This window comes from Synchytrium microbalum (assembly GCF_006535985.1).
Source record: "Synchytrium microbalum strain JEL517 chromosome Unknown SmJEL517_scf0004, whole genome shotgun sequence".
In the NCBI taxonomy this organism is placed as follows: Eukaryota; Fungi; Chytridiomycota; class Chytridiomycetes; order Synchytriales; family Synchytriaceae; genus Synchytrium; species Synchytrium microbalum.
In genome coordinates, this window is record NW_022158353.1 from 822,221 (window position 1) to 837,502 (window position 15,282).

Genomic DNA, 15,282 nt, shown 5'->3' on the forward strand with positions numbered 1-15,282 from the left:
CACAGGAGAACCTTTCGGAAAGAATAGCGCTGCATTCGGTGTTCAGCCAGCCTCTTTATCGACGGTCTGAGCAGGAAGAAAACGCGCAAGTTCTTCAATCCAAAAACTTGTTGCCGTTACGCGTGAAATACCCATATTTTTCCGCTTCCATCGTTTTGACAGTTCAAGGCCAGAGAAAATAATATGATTTGAAATGAATCTATTGGTGAGAGAGGTGGTCTGATGATAGTAGTTCCCATCCAAACGTGTGGTTTATTATATGGCAGAGAAGAGATGAAGACATTCTGAGATACAAGAACGTAAGCGACTGAAGCGACGGAGCAATCGTTCCTCAAACGGCAGTAGTACAGCAGAGATCTGAGGGTGGTGACGATTAGCACCAAACGCTCGGCCTTTTCAAAAGCGTGTTCCCTTCTCTACAGAAACCACACAGATGCACACACAAGGTAATCTTCTTCCTCGCGCCTTGATATCCGGTTCCAGTGACGATCAGAGTCGAAGAGTTTGGAGCGAGCGGACAACATTTCCAAGCAGATGCTATTTGGATGCACCGTCCCGATTTTCTAACATGGAAGCATGAGAATCAAGTATGACAATTAAAACGACGTGTATGAATGGCGACAGATTGCCCTTTGAGGCTTCCTTGGCAAATTCTTGGAGGTACTGAATGTTGATGTCCGAGATTTAACAAGGTTCTAAATAGCAAGGTTACGCGTCAAATAAAGAATTAAACACTTGAACAATGGATTCGCCTCGTATATCACTCAAGTAAAACACCTCAGTTCGCATCTCGCGCATAACCACTCATTATCTCATTCACCTCGACTTCACAGCTACAACTTACCAAAAAGACCATACATAGACCAACGTATATCGAACCACTAATGAGGTCGATACAGTCCAGGATCCTTCTTGTTGCAGCTTGTCTCCTCCAGGTTGACCTCTCACTTTCATTTTACCTACCGGGGGTAGCGCCTCGTAACTATGCCTCTGCCGACCCAGTTTCCCTCTATGTAAATGCTCTGTCTTCATCAGAGACCTTGCTACCCTACGACTTTTATCACCCCAGACTCCATTTTTGTCGTCCAGATGAAATCAAGAGTCAACCTGAAAGTCTGGGATCCATTCTCTTTGGTGACAGATTAGTCAATTCTAGATTCGAGGTATCAATATAATTTCGCTGGACATCGTTTCCTTTGTCGGTGGAGGCCCCAACTCAACTGACACCTCTCGTGTTTGTACAGCTGGCAATGTTGAAGAATGCCACCTGCAAATCATTATGTGACAAGATATCTGTCCCAAAGGATGACGCTGGCTTTATTAATGATCGGTACTTTTTGATTCTATTATGTTATCTTCAACACTCGCCAACTCACACTCTAACAATAGTATTCGAGAAGAATATACAATGAGTTGGTTTGTTGACGGACTACCTGCCGCTCAAATCAAAATTGACGACAAGACTGCCACTCAATTCTATCAAATCGGCTTCAAAATGGGCAGGATCAACCCTACAGATCCAGTAACTACGACTTGGGGCTGTTTCGCACAAAACCCTAAATCTCACACTTCGCACTTGATAGGCAAACCCAAAATTATACTTGCACAATCACTATGATATCTTCGTATACTACCACCAACAGGACAAGACCGAAGGTGATGCGGCATACCGTATCGTTGGCCTAGTAGTAGAACCCTATAGTGTCGCTGAGGGCAAAGAAAACCAAAACTGTCACTATCTCGGATACACTGAAGAGAAGATGCTTCATTTGAGTGATACAAAGGATACAAATGTCCATTATACTTACAACACTTACTGGATTGTAAGCTTTTTATTGTTGATCTTTGATCGGGGTTTCAAAAAAGGCCTGAGCCTCAATTAAACACGCTACTGTAAATCAATGTAGGCATCCAAGACTACTTGGGGTACTCGATGGGACATGTACTTGTATGTCACTGATCCTCAGATCCACTGGTTTAGGTATGCTGCGACTTCGAAAGTCTTGTTTTTTGCCATTCATTACTGACACATCCCAACTAGCATCATCAACTCAATCGTCATTGTATTAATGTTATCGGGCATGATTGCCATGATTCTCTTACGAGCTCTACACAAGGATATCGCTCGATACAACTCATTGGCAGATGAAGATGGTGGACAGGAGGACTTTGGTTGGAAGTTGGTTCACGCTGACGTGTTTAGGCCACCATACCAAAGAATGCTCTTGGCCGTACTAGTAGGCAATGGTTCTCAATTGTTGTGTATGACTGCAGTGACGCTAGGTAATCGTCGATGGATATGCAGACGCTACATCGGTTCTTTTACCCTTGTCAACCTCTCTCACTCATTCTGACACTTTTATTAGTCTTTGCTGTTTTGGGCTTCTTGTCACCTTCAAGCCGAGGATCACTCACCACAGTCATGCTCATCTTCTACGTCACCTTTGGATCAGCAGCTGGTTATGTCTCTGCCCGTGTCTACAAAATGTTGGGTGGTGAAGCATGGAGGCTCCTAGTAGTCCTAACAGCCTTTCTAGTCCCAGGAGTAATCTTTGCACTCTTCTTAACTCTCAACTTCTTCCTGTGGGGTGCACAATCATCTTCAGCTGTACCCTTTGGAACTATGTTTGCATTGATTGTCATGTGGTTTTTGGTGTCTGCACCATTAACCTTTGTCGGTGCCTTCTTTGGATTCCGTCATCCAATTATTGACTTCCCTTGCAAAACGAATCAAATTCCACGACAAATCCCACCTCAGCCTCTTTATCTTAATCGATGGGTTGCAGCCTTGATTGGTGGTATATTGCCATTCGGTGCTATATTTATTGAACTCTTCTTCATCATGTATTCGTTCTGGTTCCACCGAATCTATTATGTCTTTGGTGAGTTGAAGGGTGTGTTGTAGTGAACCATCTTGTCGAATCTGAGTGTTTTTTTCTGCTATTCACTAGGTTTCCTGGCTCTTGTGTTCTTGATCCTGATTATAACTTGCAGTGAAGTCTCTATTCTGATGTGTTACTTCCATCTTTGTTCAGAGGTAGGAGTTTTGGTATTGGGTTGCTCTCAATATTGTATGACCTCACTGCTTTTTTTTGTTCAAATTAGGACTATTACTGGCAATGGCGAGCATTCCTAACAGCAGGAATGTCGGGAGGATACATTTTCATGTACAGGTACGATGTGTGATGAAATGACTCGAAAAGGCTCTCTTTCGCATTGTTGACTGATGCAACTGTTTCAACATTCTAGTATTGTCTACTTTGTCCGAAATCTCAAGGTGGCGGATACTCCTTCAGGGGTCCTCTACTTTGGGTAAGATTTTTCTACAGCACTCAATTCTTTTTTTGTTGTACTTCTCACTGTTCACTACTCACAACCACTTCCTCTGCAACAGATGGTCATTAATCATGTCGGGCGGCTTTGTTATCATGACAGGAACAGTGGGATATCTAGCTTGCTTATACTTTACACGAAAGGTACACCACCGCTACGTGTTTGACAATTTGCTTTACATTTCGCTGACCTTTGTTTTTCATAGATCTTTGGTTCAATCAAGGTGGACTAAACCCCCACGCTTGCAGTAATTGAAAAAAAAAACTAGATTAAGTCACAATATATCGTTACATTCCCGTCAAGTCAACGCATAAGGGGTCTTAAAACTTTTTGCTATTCTATGAAACACTGCTACAATATGCTATACAAAAATTTGGAGGGAAGAGCGTGACTTATACGTTCATGGTATGGCCACACTAGAGGAGTGAATATCAGTGAGTCGTTGAGTGTATGTCAAGCAAACGCAACCTCGTACCTTGTCGCATGTAACATTCCTTCCAGATGCCTCCTTCTCGACCTTGTGAAGAGCAGCGACAAGTGCCGGATTGCCTTGGTTTTCAATGGCTTTTGCGACTGCTGGATATCTATAGATAAAATGTTGAATGCATTATTAGCGAGGCTCCAACAACACTACAATAGTGCCAAACGTACAAGTCAGCTTGCTTTGATTCGATTTGTTGTTGAGCGTTTATAGCAGCTGCATCTAACGACATTGATGTGGCCTTCAATTGTGGAGACTTGTTGATGGCCTCGCGGAATACTGATGGGTGTGTATCCATATTGTTGTTGAAGGACGAGTTGTAATAGTTCTGCTGTTATAGTAGTGAGTGGGTATAGTTCTAGCAAGGTATCTCTTCCTTGTTGGGTTGTTCTTAACAGTCCGAGAAGTAGTGGTGCGTTTGTATTACTATGAGTCAAAAACACACATCAATCCTAAAGTGACTCGCTGAACGCCGGGCTGAACGTGTTCCAAACATGTCCCGACTATATCATTAATTGTTTACAATTTAGAATTTTATTTTACTATATACTATATAAAAATCACGTCGGCAGTTTAGGAATCACAACCCCTTCCCAGAACGTATGATTAAACACCGGCGGCATGCACCGCGTCTTGGCCCCCTGTCCAGCAATACGATAATACCTAGAATCACACGATATCCTATCCCACACAAACCCAACTTCCTGGCCCCGTGTCAATCGCGTCCATTCCCTTAAATGTTTCATGTTATAGGGACTGATAGTAAACAATCGTCCAACCTTATTACCATTCTTGATTGTATACAGCGATGGATGATATGGTGGTGGTTTGGTGGTTTCACGTTTGGCTATTATCGGGGTGTTGGCAACTGGACTCGGTATTGCAGCATTCATTCGTGGTTGAATGACATTGCTTCCTCGGGGCGGTACCTCTTCAGCAGGCTGCTGTAAAGGTCTACGTATCCTGGGTGACTGAAACCGTTCATCGATTTCAGGTTCTGCGTCTGGCACTGGCGGCAAGTTTGGATCAGTTTCGTGTAGTGATGGTTGTGCTACATCTCCTTTGCTAGCCAATTCCTTCATTTCTAGTGACTCATCAATGACGTAAAACATTCCACGGCGATTCAAGAGTAGTCGGTCCTGGCATACTTCTTTCTCATCTTGAGGGTCTTTACGATACCATGTGCCAGGTGATGTCTCTTCTAGTTGATATGCATACATTTTTTGTAGAACGGCGTATTTGCCGAGCGTGAGATGCTGTGACACTTCAAAGAAGCCAAATCCTAGTGGATCGTATCGTGCAGCTTCTGTGAGCCAGGCCACTACAATGTCACCTGGTATTAAATGTACAGGTCTAGTATCTATTATAGGAGGGCTCCAAGTTCGGCCGACTGGGCCAGGAGGTGGCGGCCTCCAAGTTCCCTAGATTGAATATGGAGAGTTAGATGTGCGAATCCGTAAGTGAACTTGGCCAAACCCTTCCTACCTGGAAGCGATGCAACACGAGCGCGGACGAATGACACGGCCCTTGTGCTTTCATTCCATAACACGTCGGATTAAACCCTGTTATAGGAAGCAAAAGCAGATTATCATGTTCATGAGCTTCATCACGCCCCACAAGCTGTGGAATAACCAAATGTTTATAATCCCTCCGAGGATCTCTAGAGCCCAAATCATGCGTATGCAAATATACAGAGTCAGTCCAAATAGCTGGACCTGTGAGTTCTTGCACTTCTAGCGAATCAGCGTGCAATAATTCTTGGAATGTCGAGTCGGCTATCCGTGTTAGAGACCTATTTACAACACGGGAGAGAAGTGGATGGTTTGGAATTGATGAGATTGTCCATTGAGTGAATTGGAGTCCTCTAGGTATTATGGATCTCCAGGATCCGTTTTCGTCAAAGGCGTCGATTTCGATACCGACAATGGCGGCTGCTTTCTGTCCGTCATTCCATACGTCGATGGGTTTAAGGCACTCAGTGTCGACGTCAGCGTACTAAAGTGGATTGAGGGTGAGCATAATCGTCCATTCGACGAGAAATAATAAAAGTTGAGTAAACGTCGACAAATTTGTCACGACCAACAAAACAGTTTCAAAGCATCACTCACCGTGCCACCATACTTGTGCAAAACAAGATACCTGAACAAGTCGGCTTTATAAACAGGTCTCGGGAGCCTAGCCCAAGTTTCTATAACATGTGGATAAAACTCGTATACGAAATCTTCCACCTCAGCATCCGTCCATAGCTTGTACACATGATTCGGATTCAGCACCTTCCAAGTAGCTACACGTTCAACAGTTAGCGGATCCAGATTCTCAGTCTTCCAAGTCTGGTGTATTATTTTCGGTATGCCTATTCCGTCGTATACTGGTGGTCGCCATGTTGAATTCCTAGTGTCTCCACGATGTTGACGAGACAATGGAGACGGTTCTACAATTAGGGCTGGACGTGGACGAGCGACAGGTACTGGGATCTCCTTGCCAGTTGTAGTGATGAGCGTTTTCGGTTTGGACGCTTTTCGGATCGATGAAGCTTGCCAGGTGATGAAAATGATCAAAGCCACGACAAGTAGAAGAATATAATCTCTCCGCCACCTTATCATAACGCCTTGTCCAGTGTAGCAAAGACGTCCAGCCTGGATAAAACAAAAATTGGCGAGTTAGAAACAGTTCTAAATTACAAAACAGCCCGTTCTGAGGCCTCAAGTGCAAGTAAATATCAAGCTCGTGCTTGCAACGATTCAAGAGACGCAGACTTACGTAAGCGGATTCTCTTCTGGGTCTGAAAATCTGAAATTTGCGATGGCGCTAGCGACGTACATGACAACGAGCAAACCTCTATCTTTCATTGAGTCCACGCGTAAATACACGTAAATCTACTCTACAAAAAGCCTGATATTTCATAATTGTGCTCCCGTCCTTCGCAGCGATTCGCCACGTTGATACCATCCAACCGTCAACATACAAGAGTCATGTCCTTGGACGAGAGCTTGCCGTACGCTATAGAAGCAGAGACTTCTCTGCCTGAAGATGAAATCATTGCAAGTCTTTTTCTGCTTTTCTATCTATTTGAAGCTTGTAAACTAACTCAAAATCAATCTCACTCATGTAGAATCTACGAAATCAATATGAAAAGGAGCTACCCAAAGTCACTGGCCAAACCAAATTCAACTATGCTTGGGGTCTAGTACGTTCTCGATCTCGAGGGGCTCAGGAAGAAGGTGTCAAAATGCTACATGGTAAATGATTGTGTGCAGCCACATATGAGATTCCCAGACCTTTTGTTGAGATCTTACAGTCGAAGCTAGTGGGCAGGTTAAAGATCTAACTGCTTTCTGCAATGCCTCGCCTTCCTGTCACTTGATTCAATATCTCCGTATCGTGCGAACGGTCAAACTCAGACTGATACCTTTCAACTATAGAAATCTATCGTGAGACACCATCTCGTAGACGTGAATGCTTATATTATCTTGCTTTGGGTCACTACAAACTTGGAAACTTTCGAGCAAGTCGTTGGTTGTCCTATTTTGCCAGCAAAAGCTCTCAAACTAATGGATTTTATCAAATAATAGGACGCAAGGCGATACAATGAAACCCTCTTATCAGCTGAACCTCATAATAAGCAAGCTCTGTCACTCAGCAAACTGATTGATGAACGTGTGAAGCAAGAAGGACTGGTTGGAATGGCGATTGTCGGCGGAATCGTTGGTAGGGAGTCGTTTTTCTAGGTTGATAAACTTTGGCCACTTAAATTAATGCAACTCTATTCCACAGGTGCTGTTGGTGTAATAACCGCGGGCATCATAGCAGCAACCCGTCGCTAGATATGGGGGAACGTATGAGTTGCCAGTTAAATTGTTGGTCGAGTGGTGGAGGTATTGAAAGCTTTTGTGTCAGAACTTTTGTATGTTGTTGCTTGTAGGTAGTCTTTGTTGCATGATATGATACAAATTATATTGAGAACAAGTGCTGTTAATGTTTCGTCTCGTTATCCTCTGATTCTTCGTCATCCTCTGAATAGGAGAAAAAAGTGAGTAAAGTCGCAAGCAGCTATATCGAGCATGATTTGAACATACCTTCTTCATCCTCTTCTTCATCGTCATCCTCTTCTTCTTCATCGTCGTCCTCCTCTTCATCATCCTCGTCTTCATCCTCGCTCTCCTCTGACGATGAGGAAGCTTGTTCATCATAGAATGCATCAAGTGACAGGGCGCTGGGCTGCACCTTCCTTGATTTTCGAAAGTCTTTCTCGGGGGATCCAACGACTCTATCGCGACTCCATCCTTCGTCCTACGGAAAAACACAGTATAAGAAAAAATGCGTGCATATGTCGACCTTCACGTCACGGTGGGAGAGACGTACCACTACATCTCGAACGGAAGGATCTGGCTGTACAGTTGGCCACGGTGGCAAATTCGTGTATTCTTTAGCTGCCACACCCAACGAATGAGACAGAGTGCCAATGGTAAACCGTTCATTGTCTGGACACCAAAAAATTAGTATGAAGGACATGTCATGCGGACATGTAAGTCACAAAATGCACGACTCACTCTGATACGGCGACTCCGAAACAGGATGCCCTTTAGCTCCCAAAACAACCTCCACAACATTCTTCCCAATCTCTGAATCAGCAGGCAAATCACATACTAGAGCCTTCAAGAAACGAGCTCGATCTCGTACATCAAATGATACATCAAATCGAGCCAATTCCAATACATAATTCAGTAATAGCTTCACTACTTCATCCGTTTTGGCAGTACATGTTAATTTAGCTGCAAGATTCAATACTTGGAGTTTCACAGATTCGGATTCTGATGGGAATGATTTGGCGGCTTTGCGTAGAGTGTCTGGAGCTACTAGTGGTATTTGACTACAGTATTGTCCTACAAGCCAGAGTATAGAAGCGCGAGCAGCTGACGTTGAGATTAAATCCATTGCACGAGCTAGTTGTGTGATTGCTTGAGTACTTGATTCATGTGTGGGTCGTAATTGGAGTAGCCTCCTCGTTACTACCACAGCTTCAGATACAACATCCTCTAGTTTTGAAGTCTGGGAAATTAATATCCGTCCTGATCAAAACAAGCGATGTGAACAAATCCATCATACCGTTCTTGCTCGATATTAACGCCATCAATACAGCTAAACTCTCATCTGCCAATGACGGTATAGCAGCAGCAATCCTCCCCATAACTTGTATAGTCCTAACCACCAAATCCTTTTCAGGACTCCTGACATAATCTTTAAACTCTCTCATGATGGAACTGCTCGTTGCCTCATTAGCCAAGGATGCTAATACCTCCAGTTTGAGATTCCGTATAAAGACTGGATCAGAGGCGTATACAAAAAAAGTCTTAAAGAAGGGTCGAAAGAGGTCTGGGTGTGTATGACTTAGTGAGGCAATGTTGGACAGGATTACATATTTCTGTTCACGTTGAGCTACTCGTAGTATGCGAATGAGGGATTTGGATATGCGTGTCAGATCGGATCGTGGTGCTAATGCCATGTATGCCTGAGCAACCATCATCACGACCTTTATTTGGAGAGATGCGGTTAGCGATTAGCGCAAAAAGGTCATCTGTTCACAATAACTGATGATGATATCTCATACCGATGGATTTCGACTATTCGTTAGCGTCGCACAAGCACGTAAGAAAAGGGCATGGTCAGGATCTAATGGTTTCGATGCTTCCATATGTTTAGTGGTAGTCTTCTTGAGACTTTCATCCTCTTCATCATCACTGTAAAATCCACGATCCTTCTTTGCATTCGCAGCATTCGTGTCTGATGACGGCACCTAGTTCGATTGAACTAACTATCAGACACGGCACAAAGGAGTCGAAAAAGTAGACATACAACACCCTATACCTCTTCACGGTTTGGGTTCAAGAATTGCGTCCGACAATACCGAATCAAGACACCAATAACTTCAATCTGACCCCAATCGTCAGTATCAATGAGTAATCGACACAGTTTACGGAAATGTTTGTGAAGAAGATCTAGCCTTTCTGGGCAAACTTGATTAAAAGATGAAAGTACTGATCCCAGTACGACCGTTGAGCTATCAGTTAACAGCTGCGTGATGACTTCAACAAGTTGATCTTTTTGTGATGCGTCCAGACTAATTTGAGTGTCAACCTGGTGAGGATTCCATAACTGCCAACGGGGCTTTTTTTGCTTGCTTACCTGTAACATTTTGGTATTGCATTGGCAGCTGTCTTGCGCACGTATGGCGATAGATCAGTAAGAGCTTTCCGTAACGCCAGCATGATGATGGGGACAATCACAGGCACTGGGTAAAAAGTGTCAACGATCTCAACACAAGTAACATAAGCTCAAGCCTCTCGTTCAAATACCTCGTATACTTGACATGACACGTAACGCCATTGCCCTTATTAAAGGATTTCGATCTCCCAGATCTGGAAAGTATAACGTGAGCTTTACAATAGCAGAAAACAGAGCCATCATCACAGAGCATACCTTTCTGGAAGGTGTTGATAGACAATAGAGCTAAATCCGGCTCTTTATCAGCATATCTCAATAGATAAATATACACCAATTTGCGAACGTCAATGGATGATGCGGCTACATTCTTAACCACATCTGTGTTTATTGTTAGCAAACACGAGTCGGGCTTGAGTATGGAGCAAAAGCCCAACCTGGAAAGAACTCAGACACGTTCCGGCCTTTAGAAATCATCTTTCCATAAAAAAATGATGGTATCATTAGTTGGTGGGACTAGCTTTCATCACATCGTTCCTCAAATTGCCACTTACCGCGATTAATCTCTTAAGGCCCTCGATTTTCTCCTTATCGAACTAGGTAGAAAGCGAAGGAAGTTAATTGATATAGTCAATGAAAATGGGCCAATCGTTGAAAACACGTCGAGATCTGAATGCTGTTTGATTCTTACCTTGGAATCCAAACATTGCTTTATTTCAGAGACCTTGTCTTCGGAGTGGTCATAAGAGTAACCAGGAACTGCAGCTTCTTTTGATCGTTCTACTAGAGTCTGAGCGAATCTACCAGAGAAGCTGGCTGCCTTCGATATGTATCTGTCCATAACAACTTGACAAACTGTGAATTGTGCTGGGTTGTGAGGTCCAGGTCTGCCAGGCAGATTACACTAGACTTACATTCCAGGCTTATATTGATTTCGTTTGATTTTATATCGCTTTAAATGGGTTTCTGGGTAAAAGATCAGGAAGCTCGTGTGAAACTGGCTAACATTGAATTCGGCTTGGTTAGATCTGGCAAGAACGAGACCGGAACTGTCTAGGAACTGTTTTGTAACTGTGTAGGATTGTACAAACATCGGTGTGAATACAGTTTCGAGTTCCAGTCGAAGCTGGAACGAAAGGCTTGAACAGCGGACAAGGGAGAAAGATAGTTTCTGTCAACTAAATACCAAACCGAACATTGTTGGGGATTGTATGTGATGTAAGGACGTGATGGCAAGGTTGATCAATACGTCAGACGAAGACAACATAACAACGCAACAACCATTGGGTAGTCACTTGTCGAGCTGGACGAACGTTATTGGCGTCCATGAGGCTTTCCCATGCTTGCATCGATGAATCGATTCAACTCCATATTAATTACCACCATTCTCTATGACATAAACAGAATTGACCGTGAGCAACCGACGACGACTTACGAAAATTTGCTCGCAAGTCTTTCCGCCTTCGACGCGTAAGCAAAGCAAGCAATTAACGTGCTCGCCATGTTCCATAACCAATCCTATTAGAAATTCTGTGCAGGCTATTGGCAATGTTGTTTGCCCGTGTCGGCAGCAACTTCTTTTCGCTTTTCCCTTTCTCTCGCTCGATTCAGTTGAGAGGACCACCATACAAGCAAACCACTACCGCTGCTCTAGTAGTAAAAGGACAAGGAAGCTTCACACGTTAAGGCGTCGAGTAAAGGGTGGAGGCCTTCGTCATGATGGAAAGCATTTCGAGCACTTCTGCTCAAGAAAAGCAACAAACTCAGCAACAACTCCCTGTCCGGCAAGTTTTATGCTAGCTTCATACCAATCGACACACATCGCCTTCAGCTAACCTTGATCCATCTTGCAGTAAACTCTTGGAAGACCAAATCATCAGCTCCATCTTTTCGCATCGTAGTTCGGAAAACCCAGAAAACCTGTGGAAAATTATAACCAAGGCCAAAGAAGCACTACCTAACGGTGCCAGGCTCGAGAACCTATCGTGGAGAATGATGCATATGAACTTGAACAAGGAGAAGAAACTCCGTGTAGAGTCCGAACACATGTCGAAAAGAGATGCCTTCATGGACACTACACCCACGCAAACCACAATGGGTAATATAATCGACAGAGTGTTATTGCTATAAGCTTATACGGGCTACCTTCGAATCCGTCGCTCTAAAACAACCCTTTTGTCAAACTTGCTTTAGAACGTCAATTTGCTGACGCCAGAGTTGGAGCCAGAAGGGAAAGTGAAGTCTTTGAGAATGCAGAAATGTATATTAATCTTCCACCTGATGGCGATGAGGATCAGACTGATCAGGACATCAAGGTGTGTATGCTTGCTATACATTTGGGTGGGGTTTGAAAGGCTTGGGTGCTCTTTTTGTTCCCAAGGAGAATTTCTTGCTTCCCAAAAGAACTTTGGCAAAAATGAAGGCGGAATGAGCTCTCCTGTGATCATCATAGCATTGAGAGGTCATCCAGCTTCGTTTCTCTGCACACATCTGACATCTGTCACCCCTAGACTGAAAATCCGGACCTGCACCAATTTGCACATGTCAATCAATTCAACCCCATCAATTTCATGGCAATCGATCCAGTATATCATTTGAACATGTATAGCCCTGAACAGCAGCACCACCCTGCAGTCAATTCGGCAGACTGGATGAAGCACCTCATGACGATTGAGGGGTTTGATCCAAGCACAGCGTCTGGATCTATGCCTTCACACCGTCATAATACATCATCATATCCACAGCCGCCGCCACCACCTCCCATGCAAAATGTAGATAGCCCGTTCGCCAAACAGCCTGTCCCTGATACCCGTCCTATCATGTCTGCACTGTCTGCCTCGGCATTATCAGCGTCATTCAGACCCGAGTTTATGATGCAGCCTAATCCCCATATTCATTTGCAACCAATGCCCCAATATCATCTTCAACAGCAGCATCAGATGCAGATGGAGCATCAGCAACAACAACAGCCGGAATACTACCATCATCAACAACAGCAGCAGCAGCAACACCAACATCACCAAGGAGCTTCTGAATCTATAAATATATCACCATCCGTAGATCAAGTAGGTGGAATGGTAGGAACTGTATCCCCTGGCGACGTTTTATCGTCACCAATGAGGCCGAGACCATCGCCCTTTGTATCGACATTTGTATCTCAGATGCCAAGTGTTGGAACAGGCAATGAAACAGATGGAACAGGTGACGTTGGATCATCAGCCACGTCCTCACCTGAAGCTGTATCATCACCATCAGACGATGGTCGTGGCGTGTCTCCTGGAACATCCGCTACCACAAAACCTGTCGCAGTCCCTAAGCCTCGTAGTCAGGAAATGCGACAGTCGTTGCCGTCTAATATATCGAGATCTGTCTCGACACCATTGCCCCAACCTCCTGTTGGAGAAGATGTTGAAGACACTGCTAGTTTGAGCTGTACAAATTGTCACACAAGTGAGTTTTACGTGTAGACGGGGGTCTTTTAACATTTTATTAAACGGGTTTACTTTATTAGCCAATACTCCATTGTGGAGAAGGAATGCTCAAGGAGAACCATTATGTGTAAGTAGTTGGTCATCGTGCAAACACTAGAACTTGACAGCTTATATACCGTCTACCCACACTTTAGAATGCTTGTGGGCTATTCTACAAGTTACATGGAGTGGTACGACCTTTATCATTAAAAACAGATGTAATTCGAAAGAGAAACCGAGGCGGCAAGAAGGAATCGTCAGTCAATGATGAACCGTCAGGTCGAACGTCGACGAGACTGAGCAGTCGAGGAAGTGCATCATCTTGGGGATCATCGTCCGTGTCGTCCACACGCTCAGAGCGAGCCACGTCGGTTGGTCGTAGCTACTCAAGAGACCATTTGAGCTCATCTCCTCGAGAATCTGGTAGAAGCCGAGTCCAATCAGTCAACGAAACATCAGTCCACGCTCTAGCATCATCTTATGTTAATGACTCCAATAGTATGAGCGCTTCAGCACCTGATAGAAGCTCCATATTGTCAACCTCTGCTCCATCGACTGCTGCACATCCCTATGCCACTAGTCGACCACTCTCTCGTAAAGCGTCGTCAACGTCACTGAAGTCTGCCAACTCATCACGAGCTGTATACCCACCCACTCAGTATCCACCACCGATATCTACGTCTGTATCAGCCACTGATCTTCGATACATGCAACACGCACAATATCCTTCTAGTCCCGTTAGTAGCACGCCAGGAACACCGAGGGATCATTGGGCTAGCAGTAGTAATAATAATGCCAATCAACTGAGTTCATCTCAAAAGTCAACGAAACGAATGAGGAGGGATCCAGGCTCAGATGCAGAATATGAAGATTATCCATCACAGTCAACACCGACGTCGCCGGCATATCATCATGCTCCAATCGATTTGATGCCTACACCTACATCGGCAACACCAATACCAACTCATCACCAGCAGCAGATGTATAGTATTCCGGCCAACGACAGTTTCAGTAATAGTAGTAATAATAATAATAATGCTAACAACCTTGGTAATGGACAACAAATGCCGGAACCACAGCAACCTACATACACCACACCAGAATCATTACTGGCTGCATTACAGCAACTCATGGTCACGGCAACACCAGGAAAGAATGGTGCTCCGACAATACAGGGAGTAGATGTAGGTCAAGTGTACATGCAACTGCAACAGCTGGTTGAGATGCAAAGACATACTGGACACAATATAGAGCCAGTACCTGCTAGTGGTTCCAGCAGATCGGTCACACCTCAATCACCTAGCAGTACCGGAATGGCTAGTCCCTCGGCAACTCAACAACATGGACAGCCTCAAACTCCAAATAATAATAACTATAATAGTGCTAGTGGTGCATCATCAACGTCCAGGCCTCCAATGGCAATAATGAGAAAAACGTCACCTGGTGTCATGTACCAGTCAGCACCCGCCAACCAGTACTGGCCACATCAACAATACCACCAGCCACTGCTACCTGTAAGCATGGTTGGATCGTTTAGCGAGATGCAGCATATGATCTCCACCGACGCTCCGCAAGGAGTGTCCACTGAACAGTGGATTGATTATAGTGGGAATAGCAACCGTGACTTTTATGAATTTACAAATGGAGGACCGTCGTCGTATATGGGTTAATGAGGTTATATAAGAATGCAAGCCCCCTTTATTTGCCTTTTTTTCGCAATGTAATTTTTTCTGTTCAACTTTGGGATATAATAATATGTAGAAAAACAAGTCACACAAC

The 15,282-nt window shown here is 44.2% G+C and overlaps 4 protein-coding genes across 4 annotated transcripts; 2 read left to right on the top strand and 2 right to left on the bottom strand.

The window, feature by feature from the left end:
• Positions 1 to 742: 742 nt before the first annotated feature.
• Positions 743 to 3,565, top strand: SmJEL517_g01326 (uncharacterized protein; the record flags this gene model as incomplete). Its single annotated transcript, XM_031167254.1, has 14 exons — positions 743 to 768; positions 834 to 868; positions 973 to 1,163; positions 1,245 to 1,330; positions 1,390 to 1,522; positions 1,584 to 1,823; positions 1,908 to 1,981; positions 2,042 to 2,283; positions 2,367 to 2,882; positions 2,952 to 3,037; positions 3,106 to 3,173; positions 3,250 to 3,312; positions 3,395 to 3,476; positions 3,539 to 3,565. The coding sequence occupies 14 exons, from the start codon at positions 743 to 745 to the stop codon at positions 3,563 to 3,565; spliced, it is 1,869 nt and encodes a 622-aa protein (XP_031026862.1).
• Positions 3,566 to 3,725: 160 nt separating this feature from the next.
• Positions 3,726 to 6,854, bottom strand: SmJEL517_g01327 (uncharacterized protein; the record flags this gene model as incomplete). Its single annotated transcript, XM_031167255.1, has 7 exons — positions 3,726 to 3,749; positions 3,809 to 3,917; positions 3,985 to 4,145; positions 4,594 to 5,235; positions 5,300 to 5,809; positions 5,923 to 6,450; positions 6,780 to 6,854. 7 exons carry the CDS (start codon positions 6,852 to 6,854, stop codon positions 3,726 to 3,728), a joined length of 2,049 nt encoding a protein of 682 aa, XP_031026861.1.
• Positions 6,855 to 7,786: 932 nt separating this feature from the next.
• On the bottom strand, positions 7,787 to 10,874 carry SmJEL517_g01328 (uncharacterized protein; the record flags this gene model as incomplete). The annotated part of the gene is made up of 13 exons (XM_031167256.1): positions 7,787 to 7,827; positions 7,891 to 8,104; positions 8,177 to 8,295; positions 8,365 to 8,850; positions 8,921 to 9,344; positions 9,423 to 9,608; positions 9,680 to 9,932; positions 9,998 to 10,103; positions 10,168 to 10,230; positions 10,292 to 10,414; positions 10,471 to 10,510; positions 10,588 to 10,629; positions 10,725 to 10,874. The coding sequence occupies 13 exons, from the start codon at positions 10,872 to 10,874 to the stop codon at positions 7,787 to 7,789; spliced, it is 2,247 nt and encodes a 748-aa protein (XP_031026855.1).
• A 1,154-nt stretch (positions 10,875 to 12,028) lies between these two features.
• On the top strand, positions 12,029 to 15,173 carry SmJEL517_g01329 (uncharacterized protein; the record flags this gene model as incomplete). The annotated part of the gene is made up of 5 exons (XM_031167257.1): positions 12,029 to 12,131; positions 12,227 to 12,348; positions 12,544 to 13,483; positions 13,545 to 13,591; positions 13,659 to 15,173. 5 exons carry the CDS (start codon positions 12,029 to 12,031, stop codon positions 15,171 to 15,173), a joined length of 2,727 nt encoding a protein of 908 aa, XP_031026854.1.
• Between the last annotated feature and the right edge of the window lie 109 nt (positions 15,174 to 15,282).